The sequence below is a fragment of the Gouania willdenowi genome, chromosome 4, assembly GCF_900634775.1.
Source record: "Gouania willdenowi chromosome 4, fGouWil2.1, whole genome shotgun sequence".
In the NCBI taxonomy this organism is placed as follows: domain Eukaryota; kingdom Metazoa; phylum Chordata; class Actinopteri; order Blenniiformes; family Gobiesocidae; genus Gouania; species Gouania willdenowi.
Genome location: NC_041047.1, coordinates 24,334,108 through 24,360,221, shown reverse-complemented (window position 1 = coordinate 24,360,221; position 26,114 = coordinate 24,334,108). Strand labels below are relative to the sequence as shown.

The 26,114-nt window shown below is 38.5% G+C and overlaps 2 protein-coding genes across 3 annotated transcripts in view; both read left to right on the top strand.

The window, feature by feature from the left end:
* dab1a (DAB adaptor protein 1a) overlaps window positions 1-26,114 on the top strand; it is a 368,477-nt gene that overhangs the window by 12,148 nt on the left and 330,215 nt on the right. The gene's annotated exons all lie outside the window — the stretch shown is intronic.
* LOC114461718 (uncharacterized) lies at window positions 14,811-16,032 on the top strand. Its single transcript, XM_028444017.1, has 4 exons — window positions 14,811-14,930; window positions 15,022-15,177; window positions 15,302-15,400; window positions 15,751-16,032. The coding sequence occupies exons 1-4, from the start codon at window positions 14,829-14,831 to the stop codon at window positions 16,030-16,032; spliced, it is 639 nt and encodes a 212-aa protein (XP_028299818.1). The 5' UTR covers window positions 14,811-14,828.

Here is a 26,114-nt window from a genome sequence, read left to right as displayed (position 1 = left end):
TTAGGTGAGAAAAATAAAAACTGTATAAATAAATAACTGAAATGATCTTGAATTATTATTTCGCACAAATACAATTCCTTTTTATTGTTTTTATTATTTATTTCAGGGTCTTCAAACTTATTATATATCGAGTCTATTAATGTAGAATAATTTCATTGTTATGTTAAACTAGTGATTATTTTGCACTTTAATAATATAGTCATTTTGTTATTACTGGATTTATTGATGTTTTTTTTTTTTTCAAGGACTTCTAATTTATTAATTATTTTTTTCATTTGTGGAAGATATTTATCCTTAAGGTTAAAATTCATGCAACTTATTGGTTAATAATAAATGGGTCAGTGTTTCTCATTTTTACAGTTCCTGACTACTGTTCTCTATTTGACTAATATTACTTGATCAAGCCTTTTTTTAACATTGCACACTACAAAATAAAAAAAATAAAAATATGTATGATTTGTGCTGATATTGTATTAGATCAGCATCGGCCAATACTCAAGGCTGCCTAATCACCAGTACCATTTCAGGAGTGAAAAAGTTTCACTGGCAACAAATAAAGAAATGCTTAATGTACAAAGTGAAGGAGTAGCTGCCAGATGTGGCTGTGGAAACATTTCTCAAACTACTCTGCATCTTTCTGCATCTGCAACCTGTATTTACGTGCGTTTTGTAGTCATTAGTCTTCAGAAACTTTCTCACATTAATTTAATAGGGCAGAAAACAAGATTTATTTTTTATTTTTTATGTGAATTCACATCATTCGGTGTGTGACAGCCCTAAGATAAACCCTGGCGCGTCACGCAGCCCTATTTTAATTATCTTATTGTGCTGTCGTTCCTAGGAAGCAAACTCGTGAAGGAAGAAGCATTTTCAATTAGGACTTCCCCATCTGCTCTCCAGTTCCCGCCACACACGTTGTTATTGTGCGCCTGTGAATTATTTGGTAACCTTTCTAATTTCACACTTGTTAAGTTTCCATGTAAAAGCCAACATCTGAGAGGGAGAAGCCCTTAGGAGGAGCCAGTGCCATCAGTGTGAGTAACTGTGTGTGTGTGTGTGTTTGATGTTACTCACTGTATATTGGGGAAATGAGTGTTCTCCCTACACAAACAGAGTACATTACCGGACTCTTGCTTACATTTCTGTTATGATAATGAGACGATCGGTCGTTTGCTGCTGTCGGTGATGTCAAACCTCTAAATGATTTCTCAATTGATGGTAATTGTTTCTGTGTCTGTTTCTTTCTCTCTTTGTCTGTCTGTGTGTGTGTGTGTCACTCTAACCGCTCCTCTTTTTTGCTCTAATTTATATGTTGTTGTTAGAGGTGGTGCTGATAGTCCCAGAGATGGCATTTAGCTAAAGAGCAGAGAGGCCGTTAGCTTCTCCATTCATCTAATCAATCTCACTAATGAAACCACTGTCCTCTCCACAGCCTCTCTCCTCTCTGCCTGCCCTCTAGCTTCTCATCATTTTCTCCCTTTAGACTCCCTTTCTTTCATTTACACATGTTCATACTGACCTGCCGTCCATGTTTGTTTTCTCACCTTTTCCTTTTGTCCATCATCTCCTTTCTGTCCCAGATTAACTAGCACTAGAATCCATGCCAGTCAGGGGTTTTTTTTCCCCCTCTCATGTTTGTATTATCCCTCCCCCAGCTGAGAAGACGGTGGATTGACCCCATTTCGGTGAGATCGGGTATTGTATAATCAAAGCAGTTATGTGCAAAGGTGTGCACGTCTGCTAAAGTGACTTTTCTCACGCGTGCAGGATTCTATGAACCTGCCGAGCCAGCAGGTGAATTTTTTTGTTGATGTGGTGAAGATCGGTTGCTTCCTGTGCAGGATTGCATTTTTTTTTTTTTTGGAGATTTGTTTTTCTTTAGGTAAATGTTGAGGTTAATCAAAGGCACCGTGTAAGTTTCACACAATGGCCGGATCCTTGTTTAAGAAGCCCAGGGGCAAAATTGTTTCCTTCGTGGTGATTTGATAGTGTGGCAATTGATTTAAAAATACATAAAATGAGAGCACAGGACACTGCAGAATCATATAGGCAGCAAATGAGACAATGCCCTGGGGCCTACTTTATATAGATATAGTAATTGAGTTAGGTGAGCGGTGCAAATAAATGAATGCTTTCAAATCAGAAGACATTCAGAGGCGGATTCATTAAAGGTTTTGGGCATAGGCGGAGTTTGCAGGGGGGCAGCAAAAAAAAAAAAAGTATATATATATATATATATATATATATATATATATATATATATATATATATATATAAAGAGAGAGAGAGAGAATGTCTCGAGTTTCGCTCCACAAATAAGAAATGAAAATAAATTGACCAATCTAACTGTTTTTATTATCATGTAACACATACGTTTCTAAAGCTGTTTTATGAAACATGCCAAAATAAATCCAAAATGCAGCTTGAAATTTTCAGCCCCTACTGTAACTTAAAGAAGGAGAGAGTAGAGTTGCTCAAATTAAACAGTCATTATTTATTATGTTCTACATGATATATCATACAGCACTTGACACTTGACATGTGCTTGACATGTGCTTTAATATGGGAGATACACTTTAACATGGAGGGAGAGACTTGCTGGCAGTTGTAAATCACTAAGTTAAACAACAGGTAGGAGAGAATAAAAGGATCCATATGGATTAAAAGCATTTAAAAGTCCAACAACGTAGATTATGGCATTAAAAGTCTCTAACAACGTTACTCCACAGTCCACATTCGCTGATTGTCTATGTGCTTCCGCTGCTGTTGGATGCTGATTTTGTCGCGGAGTAGGCTCAATCCACTGCTTTATATTCAGACACTGAGCGTAGGGTTTGCTCGTTCTCTGTTCTCAGTGCATCACCACGAACAACAGACTAGTGAGTCTATGGAACACCTGTGGTGTCCTCCATGGCAGCAGGAGGGAACTGTCATTGGCTGTTGGTTCTTTAAAACTTTTTTACTTACATTGCTGTTTTTATTATTTCCTAGTCACTGTGTTTTTTGGCACTTAAAATATTTGTATATTGTGTAAGTTATATTGAAAATTTGGAAAACTGTAATGAAAACTTTTGACCACTTTTGACCACTGGGGCACCACTGCCACTCCGCCCCCCGCAAACTCCACGTATGGTTTAGGGGTGTTAAAATGCTTGCAAATGTCACTCCACGTGCTAATAAGCCGTACAAACCCCAGGGAGTCAGGAGTGCGCGACTGTTGCACATCGCAATGCGCGTTTCCCTCTAATGATTACGTATTGTATGCGGAGTTCACAAGGAAAGCAAAAAAATGGGAGATGGAAATACAAATAAATTAATGCAATTCATCAAAGCTGGACTTCATTGCTTCAGTGATATTTGTGAGGAGACGGGGCAAGGGAGAGGAAAGACAACCGAGGGATGGCATTTTCAGACATCGAGTTAATATATTTGGGATGAATGAATTCACAATTTTAAGAATGTGTTAAAACCTTTCCTGTTTCGTCTCCCCACCGTGGCTGGGGGGACACAGCAGAGATCTGCACTCTCCATGGTTGGAGGCCACTTCTCCTATGGGGATCAGTACACTTCATGCTTGTTAAAAATGGTACCACGTTGGAAGAACAGGCTGTTTTGTGTTGTAGAGCTGCACTTTATTATCTAACTGCACTATAAACATAAGCTTGCTACCTGTCCCGGTGGCCGTGTCGGACTCTACCCATAGGCACGCACACACATCTCTCCTCCGTGGCTCACTCTCACACACGCATCAGCCGCACGCATGCACCCACTCTGTCACTCACATCCACGCGCATTTCCCCACTGCGGTATGAATACAGAATCTGTCTGTCTGTCTGTCTATCTCTATGCTTTAATTCATAATTTTCTTTATTAGCTCCCTTTACTGACACCTCCAATTCTGCTGCTTCAAATTTACTTTTTCGTTTCAGCGCACTCAGCTCTCCTTTATGCTTCATGTTCAACATAACACGTACAAAACACTCACGATAGGGCGGTCTCCACCACTTCTGCACGTGCACTAATCATTGATGCAATCTTTGTGAATTCTTTCCAGCAGGTGAGGAAACTGTGTCACCAAATGATTTATGGAAGCAACTGGTTGAACACCCTTTATTTCAAATATTAATGAATGCATACAGGATGCATATGGACTGTGCCCCCCCCCTCACACTCACCGCCCCCAGGCACTAGTTTGTGGATTAATAAATAGGCCTATATGCAGGTGCCATCCTCTGCACTAACATTGTTTAGAGCATTAACGCTGTCTGCTGTTTCATCTTGAAATTATCACACACTAATGACAAAACAGAGGGAAGTCTGGGCCTCCCTACTGAGGATGCTGCCCCCGCGACCCCGGAAACGGCTAAGCGGAAGAAGATGGATGGACGGACTAATGACAAAACATGGCCTGCAGACCTTAAAGAAATAGAATATCCTCTTTTCCCTGTTCTCTGTATAGTGATCTGGATCATGGTTCCATGATAATTCACACATTTCCATTCTCATTAATAACAATACAGTTGGTCCAAATGTTGGCTATGGTATCACCTTTATTTATTTCCTTTTTTTAGAAAAATTACCATGAAATGTGCAATTTGTAACCAATTCAGATTAAACTTTAGTCAAAAAATAAATGTTTTATTGGATGTAATCTTGTATTTGGCGGTATAGGTCTGTTCTGGGACCTCCCTGACCTTCCACGTGCTGCACTCCTCCCTGACCTTCCATGAGCCTTCATGGAAAGGCTAAAGCAAGTAGAGCGGTTAGCAGAAACCCCCTGGAAAAGAGCAGAGCAGATGTTAATGACAACAAAATGACACCCATTTAGTTGGATATAGACTGACCTGGAGGAATTGGGGTGGAGGTGGGTTGCGAGATGCTTGCGGAGGAGGCATGAAGGCAGCTGTCAGAGTTTAAATAGGGTATCCTGTATGCTTTGGCCAGGAAGGGAGTCATCTGGGCTGTTGGTTGATTGAAGATATGTTTAAGATCAGATGCCATCATTTCATTTGGATGAGGTTAAGTTGTCTTGACGTCCACGGCCTGCCTGAACTAACGCTGTGCTCAATTTATGCTGGGTTAGTTTCTTATTTACTTAAAAACTTCATAAAGATTGGTCAATTAAAAACAGAGATATTCCTTTTTGAAATTTTGCAAACGGAGAAATTTTTCCACTTTTGAAACTGATCTAAAATCTGTTTTTTTGACGTAATCCTATAACAAACCAACAAATACATGTTGGGGAAAATATTACTTCTTTGGCAAAGTTAATAATACTGTATTATTGGAGACTAAGCATAGCAACTTGATTGAGTGTTCTGTTTTAAAAGAAAGTGGCTGTTACTTCATTGTTTTTACTATAAGTTCTATCTTTTCAATGTACTTCATTAAATTTAACAGAAAACTAAATAAAAAAAGGATATGTCCCCCTGCCTAAACCTCAGAATATTACTTATTAAATTCTACTGATAATAATCATCAACAGTAATATTAGTCACACATTCAATGGAAGCCATGCTCATGTTTCACTGTTCTCACTTTATGAGAGAGAATGCAAGGACTTAGCCTGAAGTAATGAATATATATCTTTACACTTGTAACTATGGAGAGATGGAGGCACGCAGGGAAAGACGGGAAACGCTGCCCTCGGGCTTCTCCTGTGTTGTGTTTGCCCTCTGAAATCTGCGTCTGTGTATGTGTGTGACAACGTGTGTTCAAATAACCGTTGGTGTGTATGAGGATAGCCTTGAGATATTGATGTGTGGTGGCCAGAGACCCTGGAGAGAGCCTTTGTTTAGAAGTCTTCCCTGCAGCAAGGTTGCTCCTTCACTCCTTCTGTCACTGAGCCCCCTTCCACCTCCTCATCTGTCCATCACCACAGTTTCAGTCAGAGAGCATTGTTAGTTTTTACAAATATTCCCAGACATTCTCTCACTGACTGTTTGAATCACTTTCAGACTCTATTTACTTTCTCCAATCCCACACTTCAGGCTAAGTTCAATCTTAATACTCAAATTGAAAAAAGTACACACACATATATATATACAGTATATATATATATATATATATATGTATATACTGTATGATGCATTTATAGTTTCAGTGGGACGCTGCAGTTCATGTGCTATGTGATTTTGTAAGATCTCTATTGTACCATATGTTTGCATTAATAAATATGTCCTCCTCAAAAACAAAGCTCGCTTGATGTTCCGAACATCAATAATGATGAAAAATATCTTTCCAATAGTTTTCTTCATTGGAATCTGTTTTCCACCAGTACAGGCTTATTTATTTTTCTATTGTATTGAACTTTTAGTTGACAAGGTAAAAACTGCGCTGAAGATCAAGGGTGACCTAAGCATTTTAGACTGCTACTGCAGTAGTTCTCAAACATTATTTTATGCTCTCAAGTATGGGGTCTACTGGTGGAGTGAGTGACACAGGGCCAATACATAGATATAAGCAGCTATTCATATAATCATTAACTGCAATTATGGTCAATTTTAGCTAAAAATACATGTTTTTGGTTGCGGAAAGTATCTGGAAAGCAAAAAACAATGGAAGCCCAGAGAGAACATGCAAAGTCTCCTCAGGAAGGTAAACAGAAGGTTGACCAGCAATTAAACCATCTTGCTATGAGACAGAACAGTAAACTACTACACCACCATCATGCACTGTAGATACACATGAAATGGAATATCCCTATCACTGGACCAAAACACCATCTATTGGCAGAGAATCTGGAATATATTCCCATATATATATATATATTTCCATAACCCTCAGAGGCATTAAGCATGCTTGAACACACACACGGTTTCTGTGTTTTTGTATTTGCATAGACATTCTTCTTCAGGTCCACCGAGTACAAACCTCAATAAGGGGTTTTGAAATCACCTCCATACTCACTTGTTCCCACTTAAGCAAAATAAAGACACAATAGTTGGTCTTTTGTAAAGAAAATTCAGAAAGAACAAAGCATAAATAAGCAATGTTGTAAAAAAAAAAAAAAAAAAAAAAAAAAAAATGGGATTCTTCTAGGGAAGTTGAATTGATACGAGTGTGATAAAAGGATGGAAGTAGCAGGAATGCAAAAAAACAATTGGGACATAAATGTGTGTGTGTGTGTGTGTGTGTGTGCGTGTGTGTGTGATGAGCTTGCATAAACACACAGTGCTGAATGCTGATCAGGGACAATAAAACCTCCATTAAAGATTTATTCCACAGAGACAGGAGGAGGGCGATGGAGGCGAGGGGGTGGAGGGGATAGGTGGGGGAAGCAATCCAGCACTCGGGTTTGTGTCACAGAGTGGATTATACCAAAGACACCCCCCCTACCTAACATGGGACACACTGACACACACACACACACGTAGCAGCAACGGGCCTGAGACGATGTGAATTATAATAGCCTCGTCACCTTTAGCTACACCAGCAGACAATGGCTCTTTGAGCAGACACACACTTCAGGAGGGTCTTCTGTGATTTCCGACAGGCTGAGGTGAGCGCTAACTGGCTTGCTCACCACAATTATAGATCCCATCTGTGTAGTCACAGAGCAACGGCAAAACCTTGACACAACAAGCCTGAGGCCACTCTGTCAAAATGTCACCTGGAGTGGGCCTCACTTCAGGCAAGACACTCGGGCACTTTTTTTCTAAAGTTAATATCTACAAAGGGATTGCAGGGAGACACGGAGGAGGAGGCGGAGGGGAGGAAAATGAAATGACATGGAGAAAATGTAATCTAGTTCACCGCCCCACTCCTCCAATAAAGTGTGCTGTCAGCTTTATCTCCAAGCTCCATTGCCATACCCCCACCTCCTTTACAAGCTGCTGCTTCCATCCTGTATGAGATGATTGTGATTCAGAGCTGAGGCTGACAACATGAGTGGATACTTCACAGTTTTACCCACGAGTGACTTATTGTTTGTGCTTAAGGACTGTGTCCAGTTGCTGAATGAAGTGAAGGGAAGACGCTAGATGAGGAAAAGATGTACTTGGTAATGGGAAATAAAACCTAGTGGAGCTGAATGCAAAAACAGAAAAAAAAAAGACAGAGATGATGTTGACTGAAGGGGACATTGGGAGGAAGATGGAGGGAAAGGAGACGAGTGCAGGGCATGAGAAAGGGCAGATGTGGCGCTGGAGGAGGGCAGGGTACCGCAGGCGGAGGTGGGGATTTTAATAAAACAAGTGGAAGACAATCAATTGAAAGATCTCCCTGTGTGCACGTGTGTGTTGTGTGTGTGTGCTCGCGAGCTTGCATATGAATGTGATTCCCAGTGTGTTTGAGAGCACTGTGACAAGGATAATTATGTTTGATAACTAAAGACCCCAGTGAGGGTTGGCGTTATCAGCCACTGTGCTCCTCTGGTATTTTCCTAAGCCTCGGTGGTGACCTGCCATCACTGTGTGTGTGTTTTGCTGATAGCGCTGCCTTATTCTTTTTCTATTGGACTTATAAAGCTAGCTCTGCAATGCAAATAGAAAGTAGGAAAATTGTGTTCTGTGATTGACAGCAGGGATTTTACTCAATGTAAAAAAGCTGATTTAATTCATACACTGTAAAAAGTGCTGCAGAGCAAACTTTGATTTAAAATATTTTAAGTAATTACTATATACTTAATTTTTATTTTTTTTATATTTTTGGTTGACAAATAAGTACTATATATCATTATCATAGCACCGTATACAATACAGATTTTATTGCTTTAATTGAAAACATTTTAAGTATTTATTTTATCTGAGTGGTGGTCCTGTAATGACAAAACAAAAATAATGTGTTGATCGAAAACAAATTTAATTTGGCGGGTTGGTAGGCTGGCTTTCAGACCGGTTCAAAGCCAGTCTAGCACTTCGTCCTGGAAGCTTGGAACGTGAGCAGCAGTGTGCCTTTGCCGTCGCGGTGGCTCGCATCATTTTCGAGGTGAACAAGACAAGGTAGGTGTATCCTTTTCTGCAAACACGGTGGTTATTATTTTTGTCGAATCCGTCCAAAAAATTAGGCAGTTCGTGTGTTTAAAATACGTGCTCCCAGCTAGCATTAGCCAATGTTAACATGTTGTTGTTGGTCGCTAGAAAGGAATGTTTTGGATAACTTTGTAGAACACGTGTAGATCAGGCGGAGGCGAAACAAAATTGCACTCGGATATAACGCGCCACAACAGCGTTAGCTCTCGAGCTCAGAACCGGAGACCCATACAGTGTTCACTGAACAACACAAGGTGAGCCAAAGTGCGCGAACTTATCTCTTGTTCTCCCCTCATCAAACGCACACTTTATTATCTCCAGTTCACCCTGTGTCACCGTTAAGTTGTACGGGGAGGGGGGAGGGGGGGGCGCTGTGCTGTAGCCGAAATAAAGTTAGAGCAGACCAACTTGTTTTGGCTATAAAATCAAATTGTAAGAGATATCAATGTGTGCTTGTATATTCTATATAAAACTATCCCTTCTTTACATATCTAACACATATGTTGCACAACCTAATCAAAGAAATATATAATTGCTGTTTTTTATTTATTAAAATATTTTTAGGGTTTTTATTAAATCAATAGCTGAAAATGAATCATGGCCACCTCAATAACACACCTCAGAAAACTCTGCCTAAGTTGGGGAGGGAACATTGGTGAATATACCTCACATTGTATGTCAGTATAATGTACACATTAGTAACAGCTAAAATGTGTATTTTTAGGTTAATAAAAAATAAGTCATTTCAGAAATGTTGATGACCACAACAATTTTTTGTTTCTATTTCCATCTGAAATAATTACACCATTAATTCATACACATTTACACATTTTTAAATATTTTGCATTTCCTTTTACAGCACCTAATACCATTAAATATTTTAACTGGTCTCTTAAACATTTATTTTTGTTAAATACAAGATATGAGGGAAGGAAGGAGTTGTCGTGTATTTTTTCTGTTTCATTTGTACAAGTTACAAACGAGCATATATTGTCTGTGTATATATATTGTGTGTATATTTCTGTCTAACAGTTCATATCTTCTGTTATCAGATTGGTGACTTACTGATACCTAAAAGATCTGACGGTGGACCAAGGTATGATACAGGTAAAATTCATTTTGCTGAGCTTTTTAACATGGATTACTTTTTAATTTATTTTTTATTCTTTCTTTTTTTTTTTTTACATATAATTTTAACAGAACAATAATGAGCTGGCCTTGCAAATACTGTCAACATATCTTGCCTACCAGAGAGGACATTTTAAAACATTACCGGTTGCAACATGGAACTCATCAGTTACCTTGTATATATTTACAATGTCCCTGCTCATTCAAAACCCGGAATGGTTTACATGCACATTTATCACGGAACCACATGGAAACAAAACAACAAAGACTTCAGACAAAGCGACATTTTACATGTCTCGTGTGTGGCCTCAAAGAATTCCCTTATGAGGGAGAATTTTTCCAACATTTGGGCTGTCACCTAAAAAAAAACGAAACTGTTGACTGTGTGTTTGAAGGGTGCTCCTTTCAAACAAATATTTACGGCACATTCAAAACACACAATTATAGGAAACATACACCACGTGCTTTAGCTCGGTTTAAGGCTACTATACTTCAAGAAGATGAACATGAAGAATTGGAGTCATTTCCAGAAGTTCATGAGGTGGAAGGAGTCAGAGAACAAGTGGCTGAAGTTGAAAACTTGGATGCACACCTCTTGCAAAGTGATATGAGGAGCACATTTGTAAATCACATAGCCTCATTTCTGCTAAAACTGGAAAGTGTGAACAACATTTCAAACACTTGCATTAATGAGTTGGTGGAAGAGTTGTGGTTTGTTGCTTCGGAGTCCATGTCAGCTGCTAAAGACACAGTCATGACTTTCTTAAAGAAAAATTGTGACCTCGATAATGTTGGTTCATTAGACGAGGAACTCACAAATGCTTGTCATATGGTCACAGCTTTGACAAAAAATGGTCCATTGTCTTCAACTTTCAAACGACATGAGTACTTCAAAAGTGAGTTTAACATTGTAGAGCCTGTGGAGTATGTTCTTGACGCAACTGGCACAAGGAGTTTTCAATACGTCCCAATTCTTGAGTCTCTGAAGCAACTTTTGAGTAACACAGAAATCAGCAAAAGGACTTTTAGAAATGCATCACCATGCATGTCTTCCAAAGACTACAAGTCATTTCGTGATGGTACTGTTTATAGAGATTCTGAGTTTTACACTGAAGAACAACGCATATGTCTCATTCTGTATGTGGATGACTTCGAGATTTGTAACCCCTTGGGGACGTCGCGTAAAAAACACAAAATAACTTCAGTGTACTGGACTCTGGCATGTGAACAATCTCATATACGCTCCACACTCACTTCAGTGTATCTTGCACTTTTGTGCAAAGCAGATGATATGAAGACATTTGGATACACTGAGGTTCTCAAACCACTCTTGAATGATATAGCTTCACTTGAAGAAGATGGCATTATGGTTCCTTTTCTCTCTAAAACAGTCAAATGTTCCATTTTCAGTGTAGTTGCTGACAACCTTGGTGCTCATTCATTATCAGGCTTTGTGGAAAGTTTTTCTGGCTCGTACGTCTGTAGATTTTGTTTAGGAGAAAGGTCAGAATTCCAACAAAAGGAAGTAAGGTCAGGTGCTTTTCCCATACGTACGAAAGATATTTATTCTTCTCATGTCCAGGCAATTCAGGAAAACCCTGCTCTAAACAATGTCTATGGTGTGAAAAAAACATGTCCATTAACTGCAAGATTGAGCCATTTTCACATGGTTGAAGGGTATCCCCCAGATATTTTACACGACCTTTTTGAGGGGATTATTCCAAAGGAGTTTGCACTGTGCTTTAACGACTTCATAACCAAAGGATACATCACATTTGAAGAGTTAAACAGCACAATAGCATCATTTCCATACAAGTGGGGTGATAAAACGGACAGCCCTCAGACCATTCCCCGTACATATGCAACTCGGGGAAATATCGGAGGCAACGCCCATGAAAACTGGCTTCTCATCAGATTGCTCCCTGTCCTGATTGGGCACAAAATCCCTGAAAATGATTCAACCTGGAATGTTTTAATGTGCTTGAAGGATATTGTTGAGATTGTGGTGGCCCCAGTTCAGAGTGAAGCAAGTATAATGTTCCTTGACTCCAAGATCTCTGAGCACAGACTAAGACTGCAGGCAGCGTTCCCTCATGTGAACTTGATTCCCAAACACCATTTTTTGGAACATTACCCTGCCCTCATGAAAGCTTATGGTCCACTTATCCACTTTTGGACCATGCGTTTTGAAGCAAAACACCGTTACTTCAAACAAATTGTGAGGCGTACTGGCAATTTCCGAAACATAATGAAATCACTTGCAGCAAAACACCAGTTAATGATTGGACATCATTTGATTAGTCTGACCAGTACTCCTGTAAATATCTCAAGAGTAGCTGATGTCCCAGTTGATGTCCTACATCCAAATGTACAAGAAGCCATAGAACAGGTGTCACCAGGTCAGACAAATGTACATGTGTCAAACACTGTATCAGTCTTGGGAACAACATATACTAAAGGCATGATTTTGCCTTTTGGGTCCACAGGAGGTCTCCCAGATTTTGTTCAAGTTCTTCAAATAGCCATCTTGAAAGAAAAAGTGTATTTTATTGCAAAAATGTGTATTTCTTGGTATGATGAGCATTTGAGAGGATTTGAATTGGAACTTACAGAGCATGTGGTATTTGTGGAGCATCAACAGCTTACTGACTCTTGCCCATTGGCTCTTTATAAGGTACGAGGAAGACTGATGGTGATCCTGAAAAGACACATCTGCTTGGAATAGTGAGTATTGCTGGGTTGCATGGGACATCACTAAATGTTATAGTCTGATAAGTAGTTATTAATAGGGATGTGGGCAGGAAAATAACTTTAATTGACTAATCACAAATTATTTGTAGATAATAATTGGCTTCAATGAGGCACCAAATACAGCGCCTTGTGTAATCATGTGTACATAATTAATAGATTAAAAGTCAACTTTGAAGAGATTAGTTGATGAATGTGTAAAAACCAGTGAATCGATTTGCAATGATAAAATATTGGCAGGTTAATCGTAGCTGTATCAAAGCTCTCTGATGCTGATACGATTCTCTGGAGTTTCACTCAGGGTAAGATTTTTGTATGGCTTAACTTGCAACATTTAAGGCAGATTTTCTGTCTTTTAATTCAAAAAGATCTTTGTTTTTTTTAACACAAAATAGGACACTTGCTCCTCATTTTAAATAACATAATTTCATAAGCTACAGTTAAAGGTGCATTATGCAACTTATTAAGTGGAAAAAACTGTATTTGTGCATATTTGACCTTTTTAGTGACTCAGTGGCTGTATGGGTGCAACATGACACCTTTGCTTTCCAACACAGTGGTCTCTGTGATGCTCAAGGATCAATTGTTTTGGGGTTTCTGGTAAGTTTTGGGCCCGAACCCCTACAAACAGTTTATCCTGGAGCGTCACAGAGACCACTGTGTTGGGAAGCAAAGGTGTCATGCTGCACCCATACAGTTATTAAATCACTAAAAGGTCAAATTTGCAAAAATATCTTTTTTTTTTTTTCAATTGAAACATTGCATAGTACACCTTAAGTGTCAAAATAAATATTTTAGTTGTAAAATTATTATAATTTTGTTGTGGGGGGGTCTACATTGTCAGTTTAAAATTTGAATCAGGGATTGAGTGAATCCTTACATTCTTTGAAAAGTGTGGTCTAAGCCTGCGTATACCTAATCACTGATATGTGCACTGCTTATAGCACCATGACCATGGTGTCGCATGCAGAGACTTCTCTCAACCCAGGTGTTTAATTGTCTTTTTTTCTATAAATTTTACTAATGTCTTTTCATTTCTTGTCTCAACAGATCATAGCAACTATGGATACACATGTCAGGTTTCGTGTCTTATTGGACCACATTGTAAAAAAAGTGTCTTTTCCTGAAATGCCCACTCTCCAAGAGTTGATAAAAGGAGTACAGGAAACCTTTGCAATTTCAGAAGACATAAGCCTTCAATACAAAGACACAGATTTTGATGATTTCTTTACATTGACTTCGACTGATGACCTCAAAGACAAAGACACACTAAAGATAATATATGTCGAGCCACTAACATTGATTCTCTCCAACATTAATTGTGACTCAACTCTCAATAGCTCAGTAGAAATGGCGTTCGAAAAATCATCCCAGTGCTCTTCCTCTGCTGAGTCAGATGATACAGTAATTTTACCACCACCTCATCCAACTACGCCAATGCACCAGCCGTGGCCCAGAGAATTTCCGCTACCATGTTTTTCCTACACCACAGAGATGGCGCTTAAGCAAGGGATGATTGAATATGAAAAAGATGGAACCCTTCTGTGTCACAATAAATGCTTTCCTCGCCTGAAGACAAACATTCTTGAGTGCTTAGCGGACGCAATGTATACATACACAGCCTACGCCAATGATACCCAGCGGTATGCTGTTGCTGAAGCCCTCGTAAATAAATACCCATGCTTGAGAGAACCAGGTTCCTTTAATGGCCTTTATGGATGGCAGCAGAGTTTAAAATATAAAGTTGGAAATTACAGGACCAAACTGCGTGCCCTTGGTGTTCCTGAAGTCATGATTAATACTCTTAAGCAAAAGTCATCAGACAAACCAGCAAAAAATGTCAAAAAGGCAAAAAAGTGTGAATCAAATTACTTTCCACCTGTACCTGCTTGGGAGACACCAGAGTCCCTTGAAATCACAAGAGTTCAGCTTCTTGCAGAGACAAAGACGAAAAACAATGACCAAGTGATAAATGACCTGATGTCCCAAACCTTCAGCCTACGAAGGCAAGAAGTTTTATCTGAAGGATCCAATGTTGCTACTCTTCTTGATCGGTGGCCAGCCCTTTTTGATGAATCTCAGGTGTGGCTCTAAAATGTTGTCGCAAAGTGTATATTTACATAGTTTTGTATCAAAAATGTTTTTTTAACCACTACGACACACTTGTCTGCAGATTTGTCAAGAATTTCAGCGGCTTACTGGAATATCTCTGGAGCCAACATTTATCCGAGAGTTGGACAAACATACAGCCAAGATGTTATCACTATTCAACTCAAAAGGTGGCGCACTCGGTGAAAAGATGAAGCCTTTAATTATGGAGTTGGTTCAGGTAAATACTTTTACGATGTATGAACATTTTAGACTTACAATGTGAATTAATGTGGGTCCCTGGTTGGTGGTGGGAGATAAAACATGTCTATAATAAATTTGAATGAAATTCATGTGTCTTATAGAATCCATCTTCAACGGTTGAAAAGAGGAGAGACATTTTGCTGAGATGCCTCATGGCGTACATTGGGGAGAACCAAGCTGACCTTATTTGTGATGACCAGGTACAATGTTTTCCATTTTGTATAGATTGTTTAAAGTATTTATCATTTGAATGTTCAAAATTAAAGTGCGTTAATGTTGCTAAAATTAGGTTTGGATTTTTTGTTTTTTAACAAGAAGAGCACTCAGAGAGCACACACCTCAGCCAAGGCAGCTTAATTTTTTGTGATCCGGATCACCCCCAAAATGTAATAATTTCTTCATTAAGTCATTGCTGACTGTCCCTGAAAGTTTCATCGTAATCCATCGATTAGTTTTTGAGTTATCTCACTTGAGTTAACACACTTGACAGTGTGTTTAGTTAACACTAAACACACTGTCAAGTTTAAACATTATTTGTCTCCTTAAACAGACCAGCGGGTTCACTGAGGATCTCAGCTCCTACCCAGTGATGATCTTCACGTCTCAAGAGACCTACGGGATTGTGATTGATGGCCAGCCAGTCTTGAAAGGTTTGGCCACGTTGGCAAAATCTTGCTGTCTTCTGGTTGGTATCATCTATGCTCTTGATTTGAAATATCCACCCAAAGTCAAGCACACTTTTGAGGTCTTCCAGAGACTTTTTATGGGGCTAAATCCTTTGCGCCCAAAACCCTCTAATAGATACACCGGTTTAGTCAAAAAATTGACATAGGTTTACAATGATTGCATCATTGTAATGTGATTGACGTGGTCAATCACATTACAATTTCTTTCCTGTACTTTTGTTATCGTTTGAAGTTCTGATTTTTGCATTTGTTTATAATCTTTTAATTTTCCATTGCTAGCAATGTCAATATACCCAGTTGTAAAAAGGATGATACACTGTACAAAATCTATACTCAGAAGTTATTTCTTGCTGTCACTTGCTGAGAATTCCATTTCTAACTGGTGTACATTATTTTTGTCTAATGTACAATATAATTTATGTTCTGTTTTTTGCCGTCATTTTCACTGCTACAAAGCCAGTGTACATATGAATAGAAAAAATGTAAATGTTTAGTATTATGATGATGATTGGATTGAATTTGTAGAAAAAAAGGTTTTATGAAGGTTTTATGGTAGTAGTCTTCTGTGTAAATCAAAAAATTGCCCAACCTAGGTCGTATTTCAGTCACCTGTTTTCTAATTTGGCTTTTGATCAACTTCCCAGCTCGCTACCGTCATAACCATAGCAATGGGTCGTTGTTGTTGTTTATCGTTGTTGTTGTTATCATTATTGTTTTTGGTTAAGAAAAGGGCTTTATTGTTGCCAAAGAAAGTAGACACTTTGCTGCTGCTTACATGTTCTAATGTGTTTGGCTTTAATTGTTTAAAAAAAATGTTTGTTAAAACATTTGATGCTGAATAAATGTTCAACATTGCAGAAAAATAACTTTGTTTTTGGTATTACATTTAAGTTATAGTTCATTAATAGTAAATTAATTTAAATGGTTTATAGTGATATTAAATTAAGATGCATTAATCATGAAAAAATATTTAGAACACAAAGATATGAATTAAATTGATTATCATGAAGTTGGTGTGCTAATCAGAATATAAAAACGGGTGGAGAATTATTAATTTTGAAGTTGTTTTGCTTTGTAACAACACAAAAACATTCAGTAAATCAATCACCTATAAGTTATAGTTTTGCTTTGTAACAACACAAAAATGTTCAGTAAATCCATCACTTCAAAGTCAAAGTTTTGCTTTGTAACAACACAAAAATGTTCAGTAAATCCATCACTTCAAAGTCAAAGTTTTGCTTTGTAACAACACAAAAACATTCAGTAAATCAATCACCTATAAGTTATAGTTTTGCTTTATAACAACACAAAAATGTTCAGTAAATCAATCACTACAAAGTCATAGTTTTGCTTTCTGTCAAACTTAATTTAATGTTTTTTATTACTTAATAAAAAGCTGAAGTTGACAGTACACAAAATGCCCGATGGAACCGCTTACGTTAATTTTTTTATTTCTGATGAAAGCAACACTTTTTACAGTGTAGGCTATTTTTTACGTTGTGCATAAACGGTTAAAGCTTGTTATTCTACTGAAGGAGAATAGTTTAAACACTGCCTAATAGGAAAGGTATTAAATGGGGGAGTATTTGTTATTACAGAAGTCACTATAGGTTCTGCCACTGTGATGAAATTGCAAACAACAGTAAGTAATGACAGATAATTCTGGTTAGGATGTCTGAATGCCAGGAATCAGGAAACATGAATGACAGCAGGCAGAGCATTCTTTTATTTTGTAGTATTTGTTTGGAGGAGCTCAGTTGTGTGTGTGTGTGTGTGTGTGTGTGTGTGTGTGTGTGTACACAATATAAATCCAAAGTGGCTCTACAGATTGACATTTCATAAGACAATGTGTCAACAGTCAAAAATATTACCTGCACTACTTGTATATATGCTCATATTTATATTCATACTTAGATTTATTATTATTATACTGTTTCTGTTTGTTTGTTTGTTTTCCGCACCATCCATCAAGTGAAATTCCTTGTGTTGTCTAAAAACTCTACTTGCTATAAAACTCATTCTGATATATTCCTGCTGTGGTCCACTAGCCAATAAGAAGTCAACGGCTTCTAACATAGGAAGTGGATAAAACAAGTGCCCTATTATTTAACAGTAAAGGCTGCAGATGTTAAAACGCAATTAACAAGAAATAATAAACAAATATATACTTGTTTTTTTGCAAAAACAAAACATACATAATTATTGCAAATATATTGCATTTCATATTGTTGAACTTTGACGACATGTGCCGACATGGGGAAACAAATAATGCAATATATGCAATTATAATCACATGGGCAATTATAAAACACTGCAAAATTGATCATTAAAACCTTTTTATGCCGTACATAAGCACATTGATTTGTCGAGTGAGTTCTGATTCTGAATGAATAAGCTAAACCAAAGTAAATCTAGGGCTGTTATGCTAGTGTAACTGTGGAGCTGTCCGTTGTGCTGAAACACACAGAACGGTACTGATATTATGCTCACATAAGGCTGCTTTTACTAAGCACTGCATATTGTTTTGTGGTTACACAGTTTGACGTCATTTCTACACAGCGTTTATTCTATTTTCATCATTTGAGGACATTTGAACCACTCCAGGCTCCTCATTAGATCTCAGGTCAGGCTTCTACGCCATTAGTTTTATTTATCATTTCTGTTTTCCAAACCATTTATTTTTCTTTGTGCTTACTGTAACAGATGGTCTTGTTGCTTACCATTTTGTCTTGGTTTAAAAGAAAACAATAATATACTGTCCCCTCGATTGTATTTCACTCTCAAATCTCAGATTTTAGAAAGAGAGCGGTCCCTTAACTCTGGCTTAATATCTGTAGCCTATGAGCTTATGACTTACTTTATATTCACGTCTTATCTGAGTTATTAGTTTATCTCCATGACTATCAGAGTTTCATAGCCTCGCTGCTGTCACTATCAACCCGCCTTTTATAAATCCACTCTCTCTCTCTGTTCACCAGCTCTGTCGAGCAAAAGCCAATAGATAGTCTAAAGGCTCAGATAAGGCTGACACACTCGTGTCTCTTTTCACACTAATTGAACTGACATCGGTTGTTCTGCGTCAAAATCAGATTCAACCCATTGTGACATTTGGCTTGTTATGGTATTTGCATCCCACTACTCATTGACTTTGTATGCAGATTTTACTGTTAGCTGTGCCCATGATTGACAGCAAGAGCAAAGTGTGTGTGCGTGTGTGTGTGTGCTCGTGCGTGTGCTGATGTGTCGTGAGTGAGCCCGCCTGCAAATCGACTTATTTCCTACAGCCTTTAAAAGCACCTCTGAGGTGCATAAAGACATAAAAACAGCATAAAAGGAAGAAGGATAAACATGACTTTAATCCTAATTTTTGCTCTTTGCTGTTTCCTCTTCTGTCTCTTTTTGTGTTGTTCAGTTTGACACTTGAAAAGAACTGTATTGTTTTTTTTTTTTTTTTTTTTCCATATTGTGATTTCCTTTCAAAAAGAAACAAAAAACAGCTTAAAAAGTTCATAAATAAAAACATGTTTGTCAAAATAGACTTTATTAATTGTACCATTGCAAAAAAAAAAATAATAAAAAATGCACTCATCATATAGATACAATAGAAAGAATGCAAAATAAATGTAAAGGAGAGACTCATAAAAGATGGAAAGAATTAATAAAAAAGGTGAAAGTAGATGGATAATTTGAAGGAGGGACGGGAAGTTTTGGGGAGGTATGAGTGATGAGAAAATGGATAAACTCTCGAAAGAGTGAAGGATAAATGAAATGATATAAACAGATAGCATGAAGGGGGAAGTAAAGAGTGGTGAATGTGTGGTTTTGTGCTGCTTTTGGAGCTTTGGGGCAGGCTTAAATTTAATGTCTGGACTGAGGATAAATGAGTTGAATTAATAGGGTCTGCTCCAACACTTTGTGTGTGTGCGTGTGTGCATGTGTGTGTCACTATTAATTGGGTCATATTTCAACCATTTCATGTCCGCCAAATTAGACTGAATAGCAGATCAGTGTGTACGTGAGGTTTTTTTCTCTTCAAATTAAAACTGGTTTGAAATTTTTTTTTTAGTGGACACAAAAAAAAAACAAAAACCAAAAAAATGTTAAAACATTTACATCATCACGTCTGTTGCTGCATCAGAAATTCATCAGAAATTATGCAGAGACATGCAGAATAACATCGTGGCGCCCCCCCGATGGTCCACTGTATGTGTGCAGACTGAATGTTGGCTTAGAATGAAAGGATCGCTCCCTGGTGTGTTCACTGACTTAAATTGGGGTGCTGGTGTCGGCCTCCCCCCCCCCCCCCCCCCCCCCTCCTCCCCTCCTCCCCTCCTCCTCCCCACTCCCTCCATTCATCTCATTTTCCCTTCCCTCAGCACCAGCTCATTAACTCCACCCTTTCCTACTGCAAAGTCTTTCCTTCTTAATAAACTGGCATCAGTGTGCATTTCTCATTTGTCATCAATAATTCTCCTTTTTTTCCCTACCCTGCTCGAAACAGGATTGGTTGAGCCCTAGCCAGCCACAGCAGGGGTCTGACTTCTTACAAATAAGGCCAACCATTCTGACATGAAAGGGTACAGACTTTGAAGAACAAACAAGGGAAAAGGGGGGGGGGGGGGGGGGGGGGGGGGTAAATGTGATGTATAAAACAGTGAAAGTGTGCTTACTCACGTCTTGGTGGGATCTTAAAAGGCATAAATCTCTTCTTCCTCTTCAGGTCACTAAACGGTCTCATGTTAACACAGAATCTGGAAGATGAAACCGATCTGTGGGTTTGACTCTATTGCCGCTGTCTGCGAATTATTTTTACTTACTTCTCTAGACTGTAGATATGAGAGCAGCGCCGTGCCGAGCAGGTCATCAGGTCTGCGTGTCTCTCTCCACGGGCCAAACACAAACAGAACAACAATGACTCACCTTTCTATCTCTGAAAGATTGTGCTTGAAATAATGAAAAAAAAAAAAAAAAAAAAAGAAGTCACTCCTCCGTTCCTGCATCGCTCTGCACAAGAAAAACTCCAGAAAGAGAAATAGTCTGTAAAGAGATCGATGGAAGTTCACCCATATATGCAAGTAAACACACAGGCACATATTCCCATCGTCAGGCAGGATATCGTACAAGTGTTTTCTCAGCAATATTTTACCTGATTAGGCAGAATTAATGAGGCCCAGTGGAATGAGCCAACTTTTTTTTTTTCTCCTTTGTAGTCATCCCACCATCCTTTCATCTCCTACACCTCTTCCTCTCACACTCGCTTCACCCATAGCTGCACCCCAGATCTTTGTGTTTCTTCCCTCCTCCTTCCTCACAATTCCTTACCCTTCAGCTCTCACTGCTTTTGTTGCTCGGTAAGTAAGAAATGTCTTCAAAAATATATCAACAACATTCCAGTCCCAGCCCTAAAGCAAAAAAAAAAAAAAAAATGACAGTACAATTGTAGAAAATGCATATAGACAACTTGCACACAAACCTTGCGGCATCTCTGACAGATCACGCAGAACAGCATCCTTAATTTGCCACTATGTTATATTTAATCTGTGCACATACAGCGGTGTGTATGATTAAATTCTGCGTGATGTGTGAAGAAACGAGGACAAGCTGGTAACTCTACTCAGCTGCCTGGTTTAATATTTGAGCAGGCTTGAAAAGAAGAGACGGGAGAATCCCTGTCCTATTGTCTGCTATTTCTTTTTTTAGACTCTCAATATGAAAGGCTTTTCTCCTCCAGACAACACTGTGTGATGTGTGTACGCACAAGTGTCTTGTGATATAAAAGTTGTCTTGTTGTGATATAAAGTATATCGCTATGATTGACAAGTTGTGTTGTCTTGAGGCTACTTTCTTTGATATTTTAAGCCACCTCATGAATACTCTTATATCTCAAATAAGAAAAAAAGAAATGGTAGTGTAAATGAGAGCAATGTTAATCTAGTGCAGCGGTGGACTGGGACAAAAATTCAGCCCTGGCATTGTCTGTTTAGACCAGCCCACAACATTATCAGCAACACCATGTAGAAGCTGTTATTAAGGCAGTGATGCTCAACAAGAGGCTTTTTATGTGTTAATTTTAATTATTCCCCCCAAAAAACCTGGGTAAAACTTTTACCTATTTCCTTGGGCCATTTTGCAACTTCCTTTGTCCCATTGTTTCCCCTTTTCAAAAGGTTCTGACACTTTTTTCAGACTTTTGCCAAAAAATATCCCTTTTCCTTATTTTTTGTCCATTTTTGTGAGTTCCTTTTGACACTAATGCAATTTTTGTCCTTTAATTTTTTTTTGGCCACTTTTCATACCAATGTGCTAACTTTTGTCCAATAAATACCACTTGTTTCCTTTTTCCTACATTTTCCCTCTTTTTGCTCCACATTTTTGCCCTTTTTTACTATTGTTTACCACTTTACCCTTTGCCATTACATATTACCTAGTTCTTTTTTATTTGACCATTTTTGGGCCACTCTTGACAGCTTTTGGCTCATTTTAGTCACTTTACACTCTTTTCTTGCCACTTTTGGACCATTTTTGGCCGCCTGTTACCGTGTCTGCCTCCACTCACTTGTAAAAAACCCCCCAAAATTGTAGTGGACAAGACCGTCCCACCGGGACAATGCTCGGTTTGCCAGATGGCCAGTCCAACCCTGATCTAGTGAACTGTTTTTTTTGTGCATAAAGTTGTCAAGAAATTCTGTGTTAGTATCTTAACATCACGAAGGTAGTCAATCAGAACAGTCATATATTTGCAAATTACAGTAAAATACGAATTCAACGAGCGCTTTGTGCCTTTTATGTCTCATTGCTTTGCTATGTTCATGTATAATGATTTTTGACAGTAATCATTGACACTGTAACTGCTTCAAATCATTAGTAAAGTGATAATGCACCACTGTCCCCTGGTGCCCCTAAATTGTGTCTGATCTCATCTGAGAATCTGTATTTATTGGCAAGAGTAACAGTTCTTTGTGTGATGTATGTTTTCTCTTTAATAGCTGTTGGCAGACAGTGGTGTTGTTAGGTTTAAGATCTTCACAGCTATATTTTTAGATGAGAAACTTTTACCACAGTGAGGGCCACAATATTTTTATTGTCTCAAATGAGGGCCACCTTATAGCATTTGGAATAATGAAGAAACAAAGGGTTTAGCTGTGATTTTTGTGTTAGTATTGTGCACTTTGAGTCATTGTGTGGATTTGTTTTAATTATTTTGTGTACTTTTGTGCATTTCTAAATTTTTAAGTTTTTTTTTTTTTGGACATTTTGTGTATCTTTGCTGCTTTGTGTATTTTTCTGTTATTGTGTATGTTTTTGGTTCATTTTGTGCGTTAAATTTGGGGGCTGCCCAAAATTAGACGTGGCCCTGGAGCCTCCAGTTGTCCATGTCTGCTCTAGCTGTTTTTATAGCACAACAAACATAAGGCATGTTTCAAGAAAAGCAAGATAGTAGACTCAAAGCAATGAAAACATCACCCAGGAATAAGTCAGATCAGATGAGCAGTGATTTAGTTCAATGGTAGCAGCAGCACCTGTTAGCTCTTCTTTCAAGTTTATGATTTATTTCATGTTTTCCTGTTGTTGACGGCTGCGTGATGTCTGTTGTCATTTCGTTTTTATGATGTTCATTCATTAGTAAAGCCGCTCACTGTGACATGACCTGATGACCTGATGACCTGATGACCTGTCCGAAACAGCTTGAGGGTGTTTTGTTGATCACGTTGATCGTCCATTTATCAAAGAAGGTGGAGTTCAAATTCTCCATCACATCGGGTCATTACTGTGTGCGTGCGTGCGTGCGTGCGTGTGTGTGTTTGTGCGCGCGTGCACGTTCTCACCAAAATGCTGAAAGCCTGCCTTTTGTGACTAGAGAGGAAACCAAGGACTAAATTTTACATAATGCAAATTCAGTGTTAAAAAATATACAGTACACATTTGGTATGTTACATTTTGTGTTCATGCATGTGTGTGTGTGTGTGTGTGTGTGTGTGTGTGTGTGTGTGTGTGTGTGTGTGTGTGTGTGTGTGTGTGTGTGTGTGTGTGTGTGTGTGTGTTGAGTTGATCCATTAAGGTGAGCTTCTTTGAACATCAGCCAGCACACGTTAGATGTTTCCCATCACTCCACCTTCACAGCCGTCCTGTGAAAGCAGCAAACTCTATCATTAGAACACTTGACTCTCTCTTTGTCAGCTTGCCAGCATAACCAGCATCAATATTCCCGTCCTACTTTAATGGAAGCATCAGCTCCAAGGGGAAAATCAACTGCTACCAAGGCAGCGTCATGTAATTGACATGCCCAAAGCTGAATTCTATCCAGGACAGGTTTCTGTGTGCTTTGGTTTGGGTTTGGATGGCAAAAGGAGTTTAGGTGAGATAAGGCTGCACAATGTTAGCTCAATGTTAGCTCACAAATTTTATTTTCTTCTAATTAAAAAAAATTGAAAACAAATTTCCGCTGCAAAGCTTTAACAAAGAATGTTAAATCCCCTGTGCAACTGATAAAATAACAACTTGTCCAACCTAAAATGAATCCCTTGGGATTTTTAAAAGAAAAATAACTGACATTAAAGAACCTCACACAAAATTCCCATTTAAAAAGAAGAGGTTGTAGCGGGGGGGTCTCACTTTAAACATGTTTGAAACTCATGCCGTTACTACCCTTGTAAATAGAAAAATGTATTTTCTGATTTTGACTTTTGAAAAATTACCATCAATAAATAATCCAATTTTGATTTTATATTGATTAATGGTGCAGCCATAGGGTGAGATATACAGCACATTTGTGAAATGATCTTATTTGTGTTGAGAATGAACCTTATTCGAAAGGGAATTCTGAATGTTTGGGGGTTTGTGCTTAGATTTATGTTCAGATTTTCACTTGTGTGTTTTTCTATGATGGAAAAAACCAGCACGACTCCAAATAAATGTGTTGAACTCTCAGTTTTTCTATTATCATTATCGCTGAAAATGTAGCGGATCTCGTAAACCATTGTCTGCTATTGGTAACTAGGCTAGAGTTAAATCATCTTTGCACTGATGCTCACTCTTAAGGGAGACGAGGGGTGAAGTGTGTGTGGGAACCAGCTCGTCCTTTCCCACCTGTGCCCTGAATGTGTTTTTGCTGTAAACTGTGAAAATGGATTTCAGGTTTCTCCACACTCCCACTCAAGAGATCTTCCAACCATAGCTCCTCCCTGCATGAAGCCCTCATATTTCTCCCTCTGCTGTGCACCCTGCTATGTGTCAGCGTGTGTATCATAATATGAAACTGGCATGTTGTGTATATCTTAATATGCTTGGTTGGTGTGTGTACGCGACATGCTGCCTTGCACAGCTGGCTCACATTTATATTCACATTGTCTGTGATTTATACGGCTCTATTCATGTGTGTGCGTGTGTCCGTGTTTGTGCTCATTTACTCATGTCCTCAGTGCGTGTGTGACCCCCAACACCTATTAACCTGCCCATGCACTTATCTACAGGCTCGCCACGCTCTTTAATGTAATGTGTTTGTGTACGTGTGAGCAAGCACATATGTTAGTCATTTAAGGTGTGGTGTTGTGTATTTGTTGCAGAATGACAGGAGCGTGATGGAGGCTTAGTGATTTGTGGCGTCCGATATTTGCTGGATACAGATGTGTGTTCATTAACGTTGTTTACTGAAATGCTGTTGCACCAGGTGAATCGATGCTCCTTGAGCGTGCTCGCCTTGTGCGTACGTGTGTGTGTGTGTGTGTGTGTGTGTGTGTGTGTGTGTGTGTGTGTGTGTGTGTGTGTGTGTGTGTGTGTGTGTGTGTGTGTGTGTGTGTGTGTGTGTGTGTGTGTGTGTGTGTGTGTGTGTGTGTGTGTGTGTGTGTGTGTGTGTGTGTGTGTGTGTGCGTAACAGTGTGACTATTGATCTTTAAGTCCCAATAGTGTTTATTTCTACTGCAAGTCTGTCAAAAGCCCAGTGCAAGTAATTCGTCTTATCTTACTTGCCATTTCCCCTTCTATTTGACATCAAATTCAAACATGGTTTGAAACGATTGTTTTTAATATTCCTTTTTTTTTTTTTTTTTTTAAATATTATTATTATTATTATTATTATTTTTAATTACATTTATTTAAATCAAGGTTTTCTGTTTATCAGGATTTGGGTCAATTACATTTTGTTTTAAATTACAAAAATCTCTTCAATTATCCATGTTAAATTACAATTCAATTATGAATTTTACCAATTACAGTAATTAAAAAAAATTTC